A 21,013-nucleotide genomic window follows, 5' to 3' on the forward strand; every position below is an offset into this window, starting at 1 on the left:
ATTTATAGCAAATAAACAAAATAAAGTTAAATTGACAATGTCAAAGTGACGCACACTGATAAATCGAATGATTGATTAGAAAGTAATAGTATGATTTTCAACAACAACAAAAAACCATTAGTTTTTCCTTTATACTTCATTTATCGAATTTATTCTGTGTAACCAATTTCAAACTGTTTTTAAAAAAAAAAAATTTCAAACTAATTTTAATAAAACAAAGTGTTAAAAAGTAATCTCATTATGTAAAAAAAAAGTAGAAATAAATACCAAAGTGGCATGTTTTTATTATAGTTTTGGCAAATACAGAGAGAACTTCAAAAAAAAAAATCTCAAAGCAACGAGCATCATTCATTCATTCATTATTTCATATTCAACACATTGCTTATGAAAAAGCCCATCGCTCAACATTGAACTTCTTCTTTGCGAATGCAACGAACTCTTCGGGGGTAGGCATGTTAGGCTTGACAGCTTCATGAGCCCTAAACTTCTCCGCCCATTGGATCAGTCCAGGTGTTGTTTCTTGCCGGAGAAACTTGACGCCAGAAAACGCCTCGATCACAGACACTGGACCCAAAAGAGTCCCACATGCAAGGTCGAGGAAGCCTATGTTTTCTCCTCCAAAGAACCCTAATCCTTTGCTGCTCTTCTGAAACGCCTCTTCAAGTATCGCCAAATTCTCCATCAGCTTTCCAGCCGCCGCCATTCTCCCTTCGTCGTCTTTTGCTCCGCCCACGGCTTCCAAAGATCTGTTTCATGCACACACATACGTTAAGCTCTTTCACTACATAGCCTACTTTCTCATGTTTAGTTTGGTTTAACCAGGTTTTCAGTTGATGAAAACCAACAATGTTCAAGAAACTGTTAGGTAAGCGTTTTATAACGATTAGTGCCTAGGCATAGTGTATAACTACTGTTTTATAACGATTAGCGCCTAGGCTAGGATTAGTAACTAAACGTTATAATCTTTTTATAACGATTAGTTATGCCTAGTATATAAATATGGATTTTAAAAAATATAGTTTTGCTTATGACCGGTTTAGTGTATATATCGATTTTTAGAACACTGAAACCAAATACCGAAAACAGATTAACCAGTAAACCGGATCTCAAACCAAACAGATCTACATTTGAGTATCAAGATCTAAGCTTCTAGTTCAACTTCAAAAATATAAAGTTTCAACTCTGGAAAGCAAAAAAAAAAGAGCATGTGTAAGATCAATCCACTAAGAGATCCATGGAGATTAATCTAGTTTTGTTACCTTTTCATCGATGAAGATAGCCCAGAACCGAGCGTTGGCACGTTCCACCGGATGAGAAGGAAGGATGGAAGGACCTGAGGACCAAGCTTCATCAATGTACTGAACAATGTTGAGTGACTCACAGATGGAAACATCACCGTGGATGAGAACTGGGACTTTCTTGAAGATGGGGTTGGACTTGAGAAGGAGTTCACTCTTTGACCTGAGAACATAGTTCGTCCGAGTACTCGTACTTGACAGACTTCAAGTGTAGAGCCGCTCGGGCCCTGATGGAAAAAGGGCTCACCCAAGAACCTATGAGCTTCACTGTATCGTTCTGAGCCATCTCTTTTGTTTTCTTATGGTGTTTATTGATCTGAAGTGTGATTTCACTTTCGGGGTGAGTGTGTGTAATATATAGTGGAGAAGTTGTTAAAGTTGAGGAGAGGGAAATAATAAAGAAAAGAATTAGGGGCGTGTTTTTCGTTGCACGTCACATGGGCGGTGCGTCAAATGTGGTGTTCTGATTCAATTATTTGATTTTTTTAATGACTGACCTACCAACAAATAGTGATGGCTTAAAAGTTTTGATATTATATTTTTTTCTCAGGTGCGATTAGTATTTGGACTAGGAGTTGAATATTATTGACCAATGCAACAAATATTTATTGTGGCTAAGCAAGCTCTCTACAACCAAGGTTTCTTTAAGGGTTCGAATGGTGACGGCGGTTTTGATAATATAAGCGGTGCGGAATTGAAGTGCGGTACGGTCCAACTGCGGTTCATGCGGTTTGCGGGACAAGTGCGGATTTGATAAAAAAAATAGTGCGGATTTGATAAAAAAAGTAATGCGGTTTTGATATAAAAAAAGTATTGCGATTTTGATAGAAAAATAATACATTAGTTTTAAACATTGTCACTAGTTTTATTGAGTTTGACCAGATTTTAACAATTTTTAGGGTTTATCCAAAAATGGTTTTTAACATAAAATTGAATTTTAAAATTGTTTATAAATAATTATTTATAATTTTTATAGTTATTTTTAATTACCTTTATTTTATTAGTTTAAATAAATTATTTTTGCAAAACTATACACAAAAAACTTAAATTTGTATGTTAAATATGTTTATTTTATAGATTGAAATTAAAACACTTATTGACATGATTTCTTAACAAAAAAAGAGTTAGTGAATAAAATAAAAGGGTAAATTAGTTGTTAGAAGAGCTTTTATTAATATGCACAACACATCACGTAACATGACATTTATCTCATACTCATGTTTAATTTTAAAAATATTTTTTGTTCAAAAAATCACTGTGTAGTGCGTTTTTTAGTTGTCCCGCTACTATTTTGGTGCTGGCACCATTGAACTGCGTTTTTTTACATTTATGCATGTTTTGGTGTCTTGAAAATCGTGTGCGTATTTCAATTGCGTTTTTTTCAAAAACGCATTTTTCTAGTTTATCACTCTGATTGATGACATTTGTGGAAACTAGTCAAATCAATACAAAAACGTCCCGCACTTAGTGTCTCCATTCTCAACCTAAAAATCAAATTCACTCATGCATGATTAATTGCATATAGTAAAACCAATCTCATTCTGTAGATTTAAACCAAGGATATAGCCTAGCAAACAAGAATAGTTATCAGCCACAAGTCTGCCCTGAATGTAGCTACAAAACATGGAAGAGGTCATTAAGTCGCATTCATTACATAGATGATCAATTAATGTGGTGATTAAGACAACATGTATGAGCATCCGACTTTAATCATGTGATGCGATACTAAATGCTTATTTCTATAATTCTATCTGACATGGCTTGCTAAATCAGCTACTCAGTTTGGTAACGATCTTAAAAAAGAAAATGCTTAAACTCTGCTTGGTGCATCCTTTCCCACAGTAATTAGCATTCAGCATATTGATCAGGGACATATGCTTGCTTATAAATTATAGTCACCACCAAAAGGTTTTAAAATCATAAGTTTCCAAAACATTGTTGGCCAATCTTATCTAGGAACAGGACAAATCAAAGAACTGTTCTCTTTAACTTTCTTGTGAGTATACATATCCCTTAAGTCCCCATACTACAGTTACCAAAAGATCTTGACATGAGACAATTGTTTAGTATCTTGACAAAATAAAGTTCACATGCATGTTAGCATATAGATGAAACAAAGTAACTCAAGGGATTCAAAATCTTCATCTTGGTGAGGAATTGAGAGATAGCACATACTTACCACTTGATTATACTAGTTTGCAAGAACTGCAAAAAGAACTAGACTTTTCTGTCAACTTTTGAAGAGCCTTTCATTGTATTATATATAGATACATCATAGATTGTTCTATACATAAAACAAAGATCTAAAACAGTTAGCTCCATAAACTCCCATCTGCTTTCTAAGAAAAAATTCCAGAGTCCTTGCCAAAAACAATGTTATGTCATCTCATGTTGCAGCAATGGGGCTTCCCTAGTCTCTGCAGCTTATCCCACATGCAAATCATCTGCCGTGGGGACTGGTAATGAGCGGTGAAGTAGTCTTCTATGCATCCAAACTGGCAGAACCTGAGGCTGTGAACCACCTCCACTGGTCTAGTCTCGTTGAACTTCTCCACCCACATTCCCATGCTCACATCCTCCATCTTGAACAACTGCAATAACAAAGTAAGTACCAATGACCATATCAACAGATGCTAAAATTAAATCTAGGAAATGTGTAAAAAGGTAAACTTACTCTTAATCTCTGCTGTTCAAAATCATCAACGATGAACTTAGCTATATCATATGACAAGATGTAACCCGGACCATTTGCATATGGTGGATAATACTCTTCTGGCCATTCCTGAAAGTTTGTCATAACCATCTTCATGTTACTTGTTCAGCTCCATTGTGTTTCAGGTGCTAAAAATTTAAATCGTTACCTCATATGTCACAGCCCACTTCCCAGTGCGCAGAGGCTTATGGTAGAAGTTAATGTTTCCAATATAAAGGCTACCTCTTCCCTTAACCTTCTCTGCTTCTTGTATCACAGCATCTACTCTCACAAACGTATCATCATCACATTTCATAATATACTTTGCCGCCACTGTGCTAACCCCATATTCACAGATGGCAACAGTCTTGAGCACCACAAGGTCATAATGATCCATGTAGGGTACTATGACAATATCACCAAAGTACTCGGCTTCTTTCTTTAGATCCACATTGACTTCCTTTCTTGCGTGCTGCAACATGAATCAACATAAACAAAATTCAGTTTAACTCTAATGACTGTTGAAATGATTTTCTCTTTGTGCTTACCAATGCCACAAAGAACCGGGCAACAACTTTAGATGATCTGACTAGCTTTTGCTGCATCCATGACTTCCTCACAGCCATTCTCTCTGCAAAGTGGTTACCAGCAGAGAGAATACCGATGAACAGCTCCACAGGCTTCTCAGGCAACGCAGGAGCTTTCCACATGCTCTGCATCTCGAGATGCTTCTGAGGAGCGAAACTCGGGTTTGTGGAAGGTAAGGATGAAGCATATATAGAATGCACATCAATGTTCCCCTTGACTGCTAGTCCAGTAGCATCCTCTAGAACAAACCCCTGCAAGAACCATTACACTATTCAATATCAAACCATTCCTTAACTAGCGGTTTCGGACAAAACAAAACAGAGAAACTCACGGTTCTGTAAGGGAAAGAAGTGATATGTCTTCCATCAACGCTGATGTGGTAACCTTCCATCCCAGCACGAAGGGTAAGAACAAAGAGCTTCCCTTCTCCAAAAGGGTATGGCCAATCATGTGTCATCTTCTTCCTCCGTCCCATAAACCTATTCAACCACCATGTCTTCTTTGACTCATCAGAATCATCATCATCTCTCTTCCACCCCTCACACTTCACCTCTCCGTCAACTTCACATAAGGATTAAACAAATGGTCATATATCAAAACGATTAATGAAATGAAATAAAAACTAGAGAGTATATACCAGTCTCTTCATCATCACTAGACTCGTGACCATCACAGCGTAAAGCAGAGCCCCACTGCATCCTATAACAAGTGTTCTGCTCTATCACTGGCCTCCCGCTCCAGTCACCTCTAACCCTCGGGTTGAAATGGAGGATCCGAGGCGGGTCTTCACCCTCCACCGTCTTCAACCCCTGCAGCTCCATCATGAACTGCGTCACCATCGTCGTCTTACCATCATCACCCTTCTCGGCGTGCGCCCAGTGCGGCGTCGCCACGACGGTGACGTGAGATCCAAGCGTTAACCCGCACGGCAAAACCAAGATCCGGCTCCGGTTCGAGAACTCGGAACCGGTAACCGAAACCGTATCCGGACATTTCTCCGTCCGGTTTTTAACCGGATTCGGTTTGGTGATTAAACCGGAACCGAGGTTTCCCCACATTTTTCTTCCCGTGGAGATCGCGTGCTTCACGGTTTCGTGGAAGGTGGAGAGCTCGTCGGAGAAGCCGCCGGCGTCGAAGAAGGTCTCGTTGGTGAAGATTTGAGAGACGGTTTTGAACTCTCGGTGGATATGACCCGCCCGGTTTACCCGACCGGAATCCTCGAAAGGTCGATGCGGGTCTTCTTCTTCTCCGACAATGGCTCGGTTTGCTTCTCTACCGACAACAACCATGTGTCTCGGCAACCCGTCATCGGACCCGGACCCGGTTCGGAAGATGAAAGGGATCTCGAAGCTCATGCAGAGGAAGTAGAAGAGGAGAAGAGCTAGTAGGAACTGGACAAGACCGAACCGGGTATGTGAGGCGGAGTTATCGAGTTTAGACTTCTTCATTGTTTATTTCAAAACCCAAAACTCAATGAAGAAGAAGAAGAAAGAGAGGGTATGAACATAAATTAGTGAGCCATTAATGAAAGATTGTTTTTTTTTTTTAGCTAAGAAGAATGAAAATGTCGCAAGAAAGATTCAAACTTTTATTTGAAAAAGCTGTTGATTTGAGTTCCAACTTTAAAGCAAAACTCAGAAGCTTTGAAGTTTGAACAGAAAACGATAAACTCTGAGCCGGTCGGTAACCGGTGTATGAAAAGGAAAGCCAGTTACTGCTGAAACTACGTCGTCGTTTCTATCGAATTCAGTAAGAGGAACTGGGGAAAATATAATGTATTTATTTATGTATAGAATAATAAAACTTTGCGTTTATAAAGCTTTTTGATTTTTGTGAAATTATTCATAATTATGAACGGTAATAAAACAAAAACTTAACCGGTGAATATTACTGAACGTTTTTGGTGGTGTAGCAAAACTCCAAATACAAATATAAAATAACCGCTAATAACGTTTTTAATGGTGAGTTTCGGTTATATTTTTCTTGGCTCAAATTTCATGTTAAGAAATATCATAACAAAAAAAAAAGAGTTTGTAATAATATTTTAATGATTAAAATAAAGTCAGCCAGGTGGTTTCTAGAGGGATACTCACCATACATTCTCATCATTATAACATACTATTATTTATTATGATTTAGAAATTCTTATATTTCGTTTATAACATATTATTTATTATGATTTAGAAATTCTTATATTTGCAGTTGCAAAAAAAAAAAAAATCTTTTCGTTTAACATGATTCATTAATTTATGACCATTGACAACGTACTTGTGGTAACGTCGGTGAGAACTTTAGTTGTATGCCCGGCTGCAATTCCTTTAAATAGTTCTTCATAGTGTTCTAAAATACGGTCTAAGCGTCCGATTAGACAGCATTTAGACGCTATACGACAGGTAATCATACTGTTTTTATGTTATACAATATTTTATGCGGATTTATATAATTCGAGCCAATAGCAACGTTTAGGCGGATATTATGCGGTCTAGGCGGACGTCTAAGCGGATTTTAAGCATTAATATTAAAAAAATAAGCTACTAATATTATTATTATATTTTATTACTGTTATTATTTATATTATTTTTACTTATTTTATGTATTTATATGATTGTAGATTTTAATATAATTGTTGCAAAATCATTTTAACTTTATCATCTTTATATATTTAAAATGACTTTAATTTTTATAATTTAAAACTATTTATACATGTTAAACTATTACACATAAAATTAGATTTAAAATATATTTATGTTCAATTTTTTCAAAAATAATGTATATATATTAATCTTATACTTATATTTCGTGTAAAAGTATATATCCGTATAACTTTGTTTAGGTATCTGCTATGCACTACACAATATGAACGCCTAGCGCGTTTTAGAACACGGGTTCTTCATGTCTTCTAGTTTCGTTTCCACTAACTATTTTCCAAATTCAAAATTAAATAATTTTCACGGGCCCATTTACCACATAATATACAAAACACCTTAATAGATAAATAAAATGTTTGTCGAAAAAGATAATGAAATCTTTACATTTTATTTTACATATGCCATAAAATAATCTGAGTCTTTGCTGGAATGATGGAAACTAAATTGGGTAAAAATGAAATAATCCATGATTTATGATCTGTGGCATGTGCCAAAAGGTATTTCCTTTAACTATTGTCGAATTCTTCTTTCAATATATAATACGAAGCGTGTATAGTGATAGTATGGTTCCAATCTTTATACACAGGTCATAGATTCAGCTTAGTTAGATACTTTCAAGCGAATTATAATTCTGTGAAATAAATTAGTTAGACTTGCTGCTTAATTTAGATGAAAGTTAGGCTTGAGGTTTAAACCGTTGACCAAACAACAACCAGAAAAAGTTAGGCTGTTGACTTTTAATAATAAAAAATGGGAGATCATTGGTTCTTCAATTGAATAGTTTCAAAAAGAAGAATATGATATTAAAAAAATGTCAAAAGAGACATTTTTTTTACATCCGAGACATTAAAGTTACAAGGTAAGGTAAATAACTCTTTGATAAAAAAAAAGGTAAATAACACTATGAAGTCATAGTGAACCAGATTTTGAAACTTGAATACGTTTTTCTGGGAGAGAACTTATAGAGTTTTCTTAGTTTTATTTGCAGAAAAACACTATCATCATACTGCCAAAACGACACTGGGAAATAACTGACCCTATTATAAAGGTGGTCCCAAGTGACTGAAATATTGGTCCCAAATGGTGCTTACAACATGTTTGGGCTCATATGGAGACAATAATGCCCAATCATGTTTTAAGATATTCAGAAGTTGAAAACACTTTTTAATCGGCTTTAAATTGATCAAAGATCTAGCAAGAGCAGTACAGAAATATTTGGAAAACTCGATCTCCACCATTTACATCTTTGTAAAAGATAATTCCAATTTATCCCATCCAAATTTATTGATAAGAATCTATCTATATTATAATGAGGCACTTTAGTGTTTCATAAGGCTATCCACGTATGCGCTTTTTTAATGATAGCAGGGCCCACATTCATTGTTATCCTCCTTCCAAAGTTCAACCTAGCCGTCTCGGCTTCTCTGCGAAGTTAATGTTTCCTCTCATCTCTTTACTTCCTTTATCTATCGTTCAATGTATTTCTATTGTTCAACGTATTTCTTTTAATGTGCCAATAATTCTTATTCACATTAAACCCAGTAAGGATGTCGACCTTTCCCTTTCTCCACATCAATGTATAAATCAGAGAAGGTTGAGAGCATGATGTATCTTCAGAACCATTCCGCAAGCTCCGTAGTCCGTACCCAACCTCTAACCCTCTCTTTCCCATCTCCTCCGGCGTCCCGATGCCGTCCCAGAATCTACCGCTCTGTTTCGGCCGGCGAGACCACAAAATGATTCGTGGATGATCTCCCTGACATATCATGGGGTTGCGAGATAGATTCAGTCGAGAACGCCAGTTCTCTTCAGAGATGGCTCTCTAATTCATGCCTCCAGCCGCAGAAAATGGCTATCGACAGAGGACTCGCCGCGTTCTCAGAACTTAAGAAAAGGAGAAAAGCTTCTCTTCTTTCCTCATTCTCTCATCATCAGTGCTGATTCCGTAAGTTCAAAAGCGTTGAAATTTTATTTTGAACTTGCAATAATGTCATGAGCTTTAGATTCCTTTCATGGGTTTAGGTGTGGACCAATGGTGAGGCTGGTGAAGTGATGAAACATTATGATGTTCCGGATTGGCCTTTGCTAGCTACTTGTCCATCAAATGATGACGATGACATGATGCTACCATCGATGATGATTATTTAGGGTAACATATCTCTTTACCCTTTACAATGTAAAATATATCTCTTCTGCTTCATATTTCAAATGGTACTTCCCTGGTGAACATTCCCACCTTTGTTCCCCAATCAAAATAATAATAACAATTTTAGTTTGTTCCTATGAGTTGAGAAATCTTTTTTAGTTTGTTCTCATGCAATCAATCTTATACAACCTAATATAAAGAATTAAGCAAAGATTCTCGATTGATCTAACTTGGCCATGACTAGAGCTTCAGTTCACAAAGACGATAGAGATTGTTTACTTGTCAAAGAAATAGAGAGGAGAAATATGAGAATCACAAGAGAAGCTAAGTATGAGAGCGTGTAGTTGTTAAAGCTTTCTTTGTGGCGTATTTATTCAGTCAAGATATGGGGTGGAGTAAGAAAGAGGAAATATCTTTATTTCTCCAAAAAGGAAAAATAACTCAAGATCTTTTTTTGGAGATGCTCTGTTTTTGCTTGTCAAAGTTGAACTAGAAGCTTAATCTTGATATTCGAACATATATCTGTCTGGATTGAGATCATGTTTACTGGTTAATATGATTTTAGCATGTGTGTATTCAAAAGTTTGAATCTTTTTCATTAGTTCTTTGGATAGTTGGAAGCGGTGGGAGGTACAAAAGACAACGAAGGGAGGATGGGGAAGCTGATGGCGTGTTTGGCGACGCTTGAAGAGGCGTTTCAGAAGAGCAGCAACGGATTAAGGTTCTTTGGAGGAGAGAACATTGGCTTCCTCGACATAGCTTGTGGAACCATTTTCGGACCAGTCTCTGTGATCGAGGCGTTTCCGGCGTTAAATTTCTCCGGGAAGAAATAACACCTGAAGTTTAGGGTCCATGAAGCTGTCAAGCCTTACATGCCTACCGTGCAAGAGTTCATTGCATTTGCTAAGAAGAAGTTTGGTGTTGAGTGAATATGGTTCTAGAAGCAATCTATGAAAACAGTAAATGGATGAAATAATGTATGAGTGGTTTTTGTTGTCTTTAGTTCCATATATATGACAGACCTTTGTCTTTGTTCTTTCATCTAATGTGATAAAAGTTTTAATTGATATAATCATATAACGTATCATAGCAATGTAAATCTTATGCTGAATAAATGAATCTTCGCGATGATCCTACATGATAATTTGGTGGTTTCTGCAACGAGCCAAGCCTGATCGCAAGTACTAATCTATGACTCTCGGTGAACATATAAAAGACATGGATGCTCTATATACATCTTGAGTCATTTTTCCTTTTTGGAGACGATCAAACAAACATATAAACAAGATTTACCTCGATGAAATGAATGACTGATGATCACGAGTAATATGATTAAGACTTAACTATTTGAAGATATTCTTTTGTCAATCAAAGAGCATTTTTAATGACATTCATGTTATTGTACACTAACTTATCTGATGATACCATTTGTTTCCAGCCTAGGAGGTCCAGTTGGGGAAGCTTTCCTGTATCGATACCATGGATGGGATAAAAAAAAAAAGAAGGAACTTGTCTCAAAAAGAGATGTAAACACATTCATTTCCAATTCTTATGAGCAGGTAACAAAACACTTGATTTCACCTCCTATAACATTTTTAAACAACAATAACGCATGTATTTATCAACATCCCCGCGCAAGCGCGGGGCTACACGCCTAGTAAATAAAATAATTAAGAACTATGTGTAAACCGTTGCACGCATGGTAGTGATTGTAGACTCAAACTTGCGGCCATAGAAAATAGGCACAAGAGAAGATGGTCGATTTTGTATTTTGAAACATTGTTGTTTTGTCATACGCTTGTCGATGTACATTGGTATGATCATGTCTGTTTTTATTTATAATTTTTGAAAATTCCGTTCATAATTTTTTGGTAAATAAATCACCCATCCCAAATAAAGGATTGTTGTCATACCATTTCTTGTTCTTTATATCATTATAAATTGAGTTAAAAAAAATCAAAACTAAAGTTAAAAAGAGATAATTTTATAAAATTTCCACACATAAAAATTGCCAGAGATAAACTTGTTTTGGACAACTACACATGACCACATGCTCATTCAATATCTTGTCAAACGTTACTTATATTTTTTTTTATGTTGTGACCCAAGTTTTATCCCCATGCATATTGAATGTTCTCCTCAATAAGTTGAGCTTTCTCTAAATTTGAATAGGTCTCTGCCATTAAGATGGGAAATAGCAAGGAACAGAATAAGCATGTACACTTTTGGTAATATTATAACAACTAATATTCTCTTTTTTTGTAACTTTTATCTTTTTCTTATTTATCCATTTAACGTTGGTTCTACGAAAATAACAGATGCACGCATACTTCGTGATCCTTCCTTACTTAATCTCATGAGGCAAGGGCTTAAACAATCTCTCTTTTCTCTTTGAAATTATGGACCGTAGACTTGGCCTAGGTGTTATGGTTGGTTTATCATTATTCTTTTTCTAGTCTTTTTTGCTTCTAAAATTTTAAAATATAGACATTAAAATTCTCTTGGTTATATAGCATATGACACTTGCGGATATTAACATGGACAGAACTTAGGTTCACCTCCAGGGTGAATTTTTAAATTCACCTCACCCTTTATAACCAATCAAATTTTTACATAAATTATTAATTAAAAACTATTAAATTAAACAAAAAATAGCTACAAAAAATAAAAATGCTAATTTTAACGACGCTAACGCTTCCAGCGAAACCCTAAACCCTAAATTATAAATTTTAAACCCTAAACCCTAAATTTTAAACCCAAATCCAGACCTCTAAACCCAAACCCTAAACCCTAATCCTAGGCCTTAAACCCAAACTCTATACCCTAAACCCTAATCATATACCCTAAATCTAAATTATATATCTTAAACCCAAAAAATAGACTATAAACCTAAACCCTATATCATAAACTCAAGTCTTAGACCTTAAACCTAAACCGTAAACCTTAACCCAAACCCTATAGTATCTAAGTTTGGGGTTTGGGGTTTGGGTTTAGGGTTTACCGTTTGAGTTTTAGGTCTAGGATTTGGGTTTAATGTATAGGTTTTGGGTTTAGGATTTACGGTTTGGGTTTAGGATTTACCGTTTGGACTTATGGTTAAAGTTTTGGGTTTAGGGTATATAATTTGGGTTTAAGATTTATGGTTTGGGTTTAGGGTCTAGGACTTTTGTTTAGGGTATAGAGTTTATAGTCTAGTTTTTGGGTTTTGGGTATATAATTTGGGTTTAGGGTCTATGTTTAGGGTTTAGGGTATAGGATTTGGGTTTAGGGATTTGGATTTGGGTTTAGAATTTAGGGTATATGGTTTATAATTTAGGATTTAGGGTTTAGGGTTTAGGTGGAAGCGTTAGCGTCCTTAAAATTAATGTTTTTATTTTTTGTAGCAATTTTTTATTTAATTTAATATTTTTTAGTTAATAATCTATGTGAAAATTTGGTTGGTTATAAAGGGTGTGGTGAATTTAAAGGTTCAAGGTGAACCTAAGTTCTGTCCTATTAGGACAACATTCTGCATAGAGATTTTTTGTGTTGATCACTGTATCTCCGGTACACAGAAGGAAGGTGAAATTCAGATTCATGAGTGCATAAAAGGAAGCAGATGCGTTTGGTGGAGCAGTACACTTGCGCGTGCTGTTAGACCTCTTCAGATGATTGCATCGCTTCTATTAACTCCTATTCTCACCAGGTTCGTCTATCTTTTGTACAGTGGGATCGTATTTTGCTACCGTTCTATTTGGTGCCAGTCCCGTTTGGTTTTTGACTCTGTTGTACGTCTCATGAAGGTTCTTGGCTATGGAAGAGATAGGAAGGTGAATCTAGAAGCGCCGTTGTACGATAAAGATTGTGTTTTAGGCAATAATTTGGCTGCGCATTACCTTTTCTCTTCGGACATTTCCAAAGCCAAAACCTATGATAGAGCTGCAGAATACCATCTTGTAAGCTCTACCTATGTAAAGTAATGATACTCCATAGCTACCACATGTCTATAATTTGTGATACTCAATGATGAGCTTGGTGTTGTTGAGCTTTAAAATTGATTGGTTTTACTTTCCGGGGAAAGCCACTCCTTATGAAAAAGCATTTTTGGAGGCTGTTATTACTTGATCTCTGATAATATGGACGAAGATGTGGCTTTGGAGTTACACTCTAAGGTTAGGATGTTTCTTGGCTTCTAGTTCTTCGTAGTTCTTAAATTTGGCTGTATAACTCGAAATATATATAACTGTTCATGTTTTTCAGCTCTTGAACTTTCCGAAAGATTTGATATCTTGAAAAAGTCGATTCTGTGTTTCTACATGGGTCGACCTGATCTCTCTTTGCCTCTTTTTAAGGAGGTACTTCAAATGCTGATCATATTTACATGTACTGCATGCTTCAATCATTATCTTTGATTTACTTCACTTGGTTATAACTTCGTAGATCCTACCTGAGAATCAAGAACATGACTATGTTTATGGTATGCTTGCATTCTCCTTATTGGAGAGTGGACATTTAGCAGAAGCTGAGAAAGCGGCTAGGAAAGGTGTGAAACTCAATCACGCTCCACCCGATTGCCGTTTACTATCGAACTAAAGGATCACACAAGCGAGTGTTCACCCGGTGTTCACCGCACCACTCCGTTAACGAGGAGTGGCCGCTATACCTCACCGGGGCCGGGATTGAACCGGCAATAGACTATGCCTTCAACGGATGAACTCACAAGCCGAGCCACCGTCTTTACAACTCGATCACCTAGCTTCTCTCTCACTGCGATACGTCTGAGTACTGATCTAACAAGATCCTAATCAGCTCAGCTCATTCTTATCCTAGTCTAACCGTCACACGTGCGTACACTCCACACGTGAAACCAACTAACTAGAGATAGAGCCGGTTCTAATTGATTACAAGCTTAACCGACTAAACCAATTTTAATCTAGCTATACAATTAGACATTAAACCAATGGATAGAAGCTTGACTATATCCAACAAATCTCCTCCTTAGGCAAGTCTCCACTCATCACACGCTTAGATGAATCCATGTTCATGACTCTGAACATAATGCTTTCAACAATCACATACCTGATCATTGTGCAGCTGTAACTGCTCCTCCTAGGAACTCTTCACCGCGCTCCTCTTATGAAACTCTTCACCGAGCTCCTCCTTGAACTCTTTACCGAGCTCTTCCTTGAGTCCTTGACCGGACTCAATGCCTTATTGCTTCAGTCTTTAGTAACACGAAGCATCTTCAATGCTTCCATCATCTTGTACACAGGTAACACCTTTGTGAAGATGTCAGCAGGATTGTAAGCCGTTGCAATCTTCAAAACTTGTACTTCTCCCACTTTAATCAAGTCTCTGATAAAGTGATACTTCGTAGCCATGTGTTTGGCCCTCTCGTGAAACACTGCATTCTTGGATAATGCAATTGCGCTTTGGCTATCACAGTAAATCTCTACTGAGTTCTGAGGAAATCCCAACTCTTCTGCAAACCTCTTCAGCCATACACCTTCCTTCACTGCTTCTGACAACGCAATATATTCAGCTTCGGTTGTTGATAGTGCCACTACCTTCTGTAGGGACGATCTCCAGCTCACGGGGTTACCACCCGCAGTAAACACCATTCCTGTTGTTGATTTTGCATTATCCATGTCACCACCATAATCTGAATCACAATAACCGGTAACCACAAAGTCTCCCTTTCGTATGAAGTTCAGACAAGTATCTGTGGAGCCTTTAATGTATCTCAGTACCCATTTAACAGCCTGCCAATGATCTTTGAGAGGTCGTGACATGAATCTACTGACCACTCCTACTACATATGCCAAGTCAGGACGTGTTCCTACCATCGAGTACATAATACTTCCCACTGCATTCTGATATGGCACTTTCTTCATACGCTCCTCCTGATCTCGCAACTCCTCATCTGTAGCTGCTTTTAGCGCAAAATGAGCTCCTAACGGTGTAGCAACCGTTTTACACTCCTCCATATTGAATTTACCCAATACTTTACGCAAGTAATCTTCTTGAGAAACACTGAGCTTCCTGTTAACCTGATCTCGAGTGATCTCCATTCCTAAAATCTTTTTGGCGTTTCCCAAATCCTTCATTTCAAATTCCGCGCTCAAAACAGACTTTAACTTCTGAACTTCAGCTTTGTTGACGGAAGCTATGAGTATATCGTCCACATAAAGCAACATATAGACATATTCTCCCTGCTTGTTCTTCTGAAAGTAGACACATGAATCGTACTTACTTCTAGTATATCCTTTTGATCGTACGAAGTCATCAAACCTCTTGTTCCATTGTCTTGGACTCTGCTTTAGACCATATAACGATCTCTTTAGCTTACAGACTCTGTTCGGATATCTTTTATCGACGAAACCCTCTGGTTGTTCTATAACTATGAACTCATCCAAATTACCATGTAAAAATGCGGTTTTTACATCCATCTGCTGTAGCTCCATGTCAAAGTGAGTGACAGCCGATAGTATGAACCGTATGGAAACATGCTTAACCACCGGAGCGAAGATTTCTTGATAGTCTATTCCCTCTGTTTTGGAGTAGCCCTTTGCTACCAATCTAGCTTTATGTCTTGGCGGTTCCACTCCAGCTATTCCCGCCTTTCTCTTGAAGAGCCATCTGCAGCCAATTGTCCTCTGACCCTTAGGTCTATCTATGAGATCCCATGTCTCATTTGCTTCAAGAGACGTCATCTCATCTTGAGCTGCTCCAGTCCATTTATCACTATCTGCATCCATCATGGCCTCTTTCCATGAACTTGGTTCTGTTAATGTATCTTCGGACATTAGACAGACCAAGCCAGCAAACTGATCCTCGCCGTCAGTGATGTCACACTCATAGTCCATCAGTCTCGGTGGAGGTCTAGTTGATCTTCTGTCTCTATCTCTGGCCAGTTGATACTGATTTATGTCGGGTTCCTCTGGATCTTCCGCTCCATCGGTAGTAGTCTCTGTTTCAACTTCTGTACCGTTATCCTCCTTCTCAGTCTTCAGTACGTCGAAATCTACTACTTGAGGAACTGTTCTGGCATTCTCGATCTCAGCTACCTCATTCTTAATGTCTTTGTAGACCTGTTCCTCTCTGAACACAACATTTCTACTGATAACTACCTTTTTCTCTTCGAGTAGCCACACCTTAAAACCTTTAACTCCTTCAGGATAGCCAGTAAATATCCCTTTCTTGGCTCTTGGCAGGAGTTTTCCTTCAGAGGAATGAACATAAGCCAGACACCCAAACCTTCTCAAGTTACTAAGGTCAGGAGCTTGAGACGTCCATTGTTCTTCAGGTATTCTGAACTCCAAAGCCGACGATGGGGATCTGTTGATTAGGTATACAGCAGTAGCTGCTGCTTCTGCCCAAAACTTCTACTCCATTCCACTCTCACTCAACATGCTTCGAACCTTGTTCATTATCGTCCTGTTAAGTCTTTCAGCAACACCATTTTGCTGCGGTGTGTATGTGCATGTACGGTGTCTAACAATCCCATGCTCCTTACAAAACCCGTCGAATTGCTTGTTGCAGAATTCCAACCCATTGTCTGTTCTGAGTCTCTTGATCTTTCTCTCGCTTTGCGTTTCTACCATCTGCTTCCATGCTACAAAACTCTGAAATGCTTCATCTTTGAACCTTAGGAAGTATAGCCACACCTTTCTTGTACAATCGTCTGTGAATGAGACGAAGTACTGGCTCTTGCTTAGGCTAAATGGGACATTTGGTGATCCCCAGAGGTCAGAGTGTACGTAATCCAACTTATCTTTGGTTACGTGCTTCGCCTGGCTGAAGCTTACCTTGTGTGTTTTCCCAATCACACATGCTTCGCAGAACTTCAAGCTCTCCACTTTGCTATTACCAAATGATCCTTTCTTGTTAAGGATCTCCATACCCTTCTGCCCGAGGTGGCCAAGTCTGCTATGCCACATCTGAGTGTCACTGATCAGCTTGTCTGTAGTTGAAGCTGAACTGGTTTCACCTACGTACGATGACGATGTTCTGGCCTTAGAGGTTAGGATGTAGAGAGACTGTCTTTTTAGTCCTTTCATAAAGACTGTACACCCTTTGACAACTTTCAGGACTCCATTTGCTGCCTTGAACTCGCAGCCTTTTTCTTCAAGGGTCCCATTGATATCAGATTTCTTGAAATCCCTGGCATGTATCTGACTTCGGTGAGTAGAAAAGTAGTTCCATCGTCATTTTGGAAGCGCACAGCTCCCACACCTTTGACTTCTACTACCGTATCATTCGCCATTCTCACTCTGCCTTGTCGAACTTCTTGTACGTCAAGAAACACATCTCGTCTCGGTGTCATGTGAAACGAGCAACCCGTGTCAAGCACCCATTCATCGTAGTCTGCTACCACTGCATTAGCTTCATCCACTATCAGCCCTACCAAGTCCTTTGCGTCATCTTTTGCTAAAGAAGCTTCCCCACTGTCTTGATCAGACTTCTGATTCTTGTTCCTTTCAAGCCATTTATGACACTGCCGCTTGAAATGTCCTTCTTTTCCGCATGACCAACACAGACGCTTCCCATCTTTGCTTTTTGATCTTGGCCTGAACTTGCTTTTACCTGAAAGCATTTCTATTCCTACTCTCTGACCTGCCTCTAACATAGTTTCCTTCCCCATTCAACTTAGCTGTAGATGAGTCCTTATACTCTAATTCTTTAGACTTAGCAGCGCTAGCTATCTCATCTACACTAATAGCCTCTCTACTATACTTTAACGTCTCTCTAAGGGAGTCATACCTGCTTGGCAAAGCGTTGAGTAGCAATATTGCTTGTACCTCTTCAGGTACTTCTATGTTGAGGTTGTTCAGGTCTGTGACAAGTTTGAGGAAGTCGTCGACGTTCTGGTCAATAGTTTTTGCTTCTTGCATCTTGAATGAGTAGACTTTGAGTTGCGCGTGCACTCTGTTGGGAAGAGTCTTTGACATATACAGCTTGTCAAGAAGTTCCCATGCCTCCAGTGCTGTAGTACACTTATCGAGTTTCCTGAGAACATGATCTCCAACAGTCATGAAGATGATGTTTAACGCCTTCTCATCTCGATCCAATCTTGCCGTTTCTTCAAGATCTTTCTTCTTCTTGGATTCTTCGTCATCCTCATCTGTCTTCGTCGTCACTAAGGCTTGTGACTGTGGTGACAGAACGTCCTTTAAACCTTGGACACTTAGGTTAGCTAGCATCGTCTTCTTCCAGATCCCGAAGTCACCAGTCCCGTCGAACATCGTGATCTGGATCTGCATCTTCATCTTGTGAGTCGCCATCACAAGATTCGTCTACTACGCAGATTCACTCTCCGATCGCGAAGTCGAAACTCGCCGTTCTTGATTTTGTAATCTTTAGCTCGATCTTCTTAACCTCCGGCTCTGATACCAATTTGTGAAACTCAATCACGCTCCACCCGATTGCCGTTTACTATCGAACTAAAGGATCACACAAGCGAGTGTTCACCCGGTGTTCACCGCACCACTCCGTTAACGAGGAGTGGCCGCTATACCTCACCGGGGCCGGGATTGAACCGGCAATAGACTATACCTTCAACGGATGAACTCACAAGCCGAGCCACCGTCTTTACAACTCGATCACCTAGCTTCTCTCTCACTGCGATACGTCTGAGTACTGATCTAACAAGATCCTAATCAGCTCAGCTCATTCTTATCCTAGTCTAACCGTCACACGTGCGTACACTCCACACGTGAAACCAACTAACTAGAGAGAGAGCCGGTTCTAATTGATTACAAGCTTAACCGACTAAACCAATTTTAATCTAGCTATACAATTAGACATTAAACCAATGGATAGAAGCTTGACTATATCCAACAAAAGGATATGAGATCAACAAAAACGACTCTTGGGCTCATCATTGTGTGAGTTCTCAACGTTTATATATTATCCTTATATTTTGTTGTTACTTGGTATGCAAGCTTTCATTTGTGTGTTTTGGGTAGTTGTGTCATGTTCTTCAAACTGAATGTCGTTTCTAAGAAGCAGTAGAGTTCATGGAAGCATGCTCAGCTTCATGGGATTCATGCTCTTCCTTGAGGTATATAAATATTTTTCAAATAAATTAGAAAAATCTTATGATCATCCATGGAAACACCTATTATAAAGAAAAATAAACATTTGAAACATTAGGTATTCGCATAACTGGTGGCATGTCGCTGTTTGTTACTTGGAAGGAAGCTCTCCCATAAGTAAAGTACAAAAAATATATGATAATAAGATGTGCAAAGAGCTGGAGAAAGAAGATGCTGTTGCTACAGACGTGATTCCCTTATAATTTTTCTTCACCTTTTTTAAAATGTAACATGGGATGTTCAAAAGAAATTTGTAACATGGGACTAACATGTCTTATACTTGTAATTAATATTAAAATTAGGTCTACATGGATGCTCTCGGTTTGATGTTGCGCTTGGACACACGCGATAAACTACCTGAGTTTTTAGACAGACTAAAAGTCCTAGCAGACTGTTTGACTGACCAAGTAAGTAGTGTCTATGTGTTTTCCTTGCATTCTTATGCATTTATTTTGCATTTCTTCAAAAGTTTGCACCATTTCCATGTTCAGAAAATGTGGTACCAAGAGTAGCTTTTTGATATTACAACAATTTGGGCGTTGAGTAAAGTTGGAAACAGTTCACAAGCACATGTACTGCTCGAGGGCCTCAAGTCCCGGTCAGTACTACTTTTCTCTCTTGTAACATGTTGTTCTTGTTTCTTGACTTATCATCTGACTCATCTAATTCTAACAGAACATGTAACCTGAACAATAAGAAACAACAGTTGATGCAGAAAGCGATTCAGGTTAGTTTTGTTGAAAGCTGTATATGAATATGGAAAAGGCAACAACACAAAAGCTCTAGAAATGCTTGGTCCAAACTTTGACGTTGTTGACTATAAGGTAATGCATGTTCTTGCATTTATGAGATACAAGCACTGGATTTGCAGCGGTTAGAGTATTGGAGAGGAGGATAAAGCAGAGAGATGGTGCTCCTTTCTTGTGGCATTTGCTGGTATTCTTTTAGTCACTTTATATGCGCACAAATGTTGATTTAGGATACATTTCATGTCTATTATGCATCGGTGTTTATACAGTATGAAACGTAGATGTTTCGTGGCAGGAGAAGAGTTACCTCATGGAAGGCAGAAGCTATTGTAACTACATGTGAGAAAGCCAATGTGTTGGAATCTTCATATTTCAAGTTTGCTTGATTACACCATAAAAACAGAACCGTCTTGTTATCCTTTAGACTATGCTTTTGCGCTTTGTTGAATATAGTAATTGTCGATGTAAAAGCTGAACTTGAACTTTCTATGTAAATAATTTTCGCTTTGACCAAGAATATAAATAGACGTTTTCATAAGATCATAATGTAGTGCGCTGCCATAAATCTTCTTTCCTGCATGAAGCATCACCTAGTCATATAACTTCCAGATGTCTACTAGTTTTGTAATTAATATACAAAAAGTCATGTTAAGACTTGTTAGTTATTACATGCATGATGCATCACCCTAATAACGTTCGAAGTTTCATAAGTAAGCAAATATTATTTGGTGCTATGTCTTTGAAAGCCTGACAGGTTAACGATTGTATTAAATTATAAAGAATAAAAAGTCAAGATAGGGTCTGCTGACAAAATAT

At 38.0% G+C, this 21,013-nt stretch overlaps 2 protein-coding genes, 1 long non-coding RNA gene and 1 pseudogene across 4 annotated transcripts; 2 read left to right on the top strand and 2 right to left on the bottom strand.

Annotated features, from left to right (window-relative positions):
* Positions 1-225: 225 nt before the first annotated feature.
* LOC103829825 (glutathione S-transferase U13) lies at positions 226-1,691 on the bottom strand. Its single transcript, XM_009105522.3, is given in 4 exon segments — positions 226-746; positions 1,101-1,105; positions 1,260-1,473; positions 1,475-1,691. Coding segments are annotated over 4 exon segments (693 nt in total). The 5' UTR covers positions 1,585-1,691; the 3' UTR covers positions 226-382.
* Positions 1,692-3,501: 1,810 nt separating this feature from the next.
* Positions 3,502-6,260, bottom strand: LOC103829239 (hydroxyproline O-galactosyltransferase GALT4). The gene is made up of 6 exons (XM_033275086.1): positions 5,216-6,260; positions 4,910-5,139; positions 4,539-4,829; positions 4,160-4,462; positions 3,973-4,080; positions 3,502-3,889 (listed from the first exon to the last, which is right to left on the bottom strand). Exons 1-6 carry the CDS (start codon positions 6,024-6,026, stop codon positions 3,680-3,682), a joined length of 1,953 nt encoding a protein of 650 aa, XP_033130977.1. The 5' UTR covers positions 6,027-6,260; the 3' UTR covers positions 3,502-3,679.
* Positions 6,261-7,305: 1,045 nt separating this feature from the next.
* Positions 7,306-10,447, top strand: LOC103829238. 2 transcript variants are annotated; one of them, XR_625507.3, is made up of 3 exons: positions 7,306-9,171; positions 9,249-9,375; positions 9,975-10,447. It is a non-coding gene; the product is annotated as an uncharacterized LOC103829238 (long non-coding RNA). The 2 variants fall into 2 exon arrangements; XR_004449271.1 differs by having other exon boundaries at positions 7,306-9,375.
* Positions 10,448-19,594: 9,147 nt separating this feature from the next.
* LOC103829237 lies at positions 19,595-20,737 on the top strand (annotated as a pseudogene).
* The last annotated feature ends 276 nt before the right edge of the window (positions 20,738-21,013 follow it).

This window comes from Brassica rapa, chromosome A07, assembly GCF_000309985.2.
Source record: "Brassica rapa cultivar Chiifu-401-42 chromosome A07, CAAS_Brap_v3.01, whole genome shotgun sequence".
In the NCBI taxonomy this organism is placed as follows: Eukaryota; Viridiplantae; Streptophyta; class Magnoliopsida; order Brassicales; family Brassicaceae; genus Brassica; species Brassica rapa.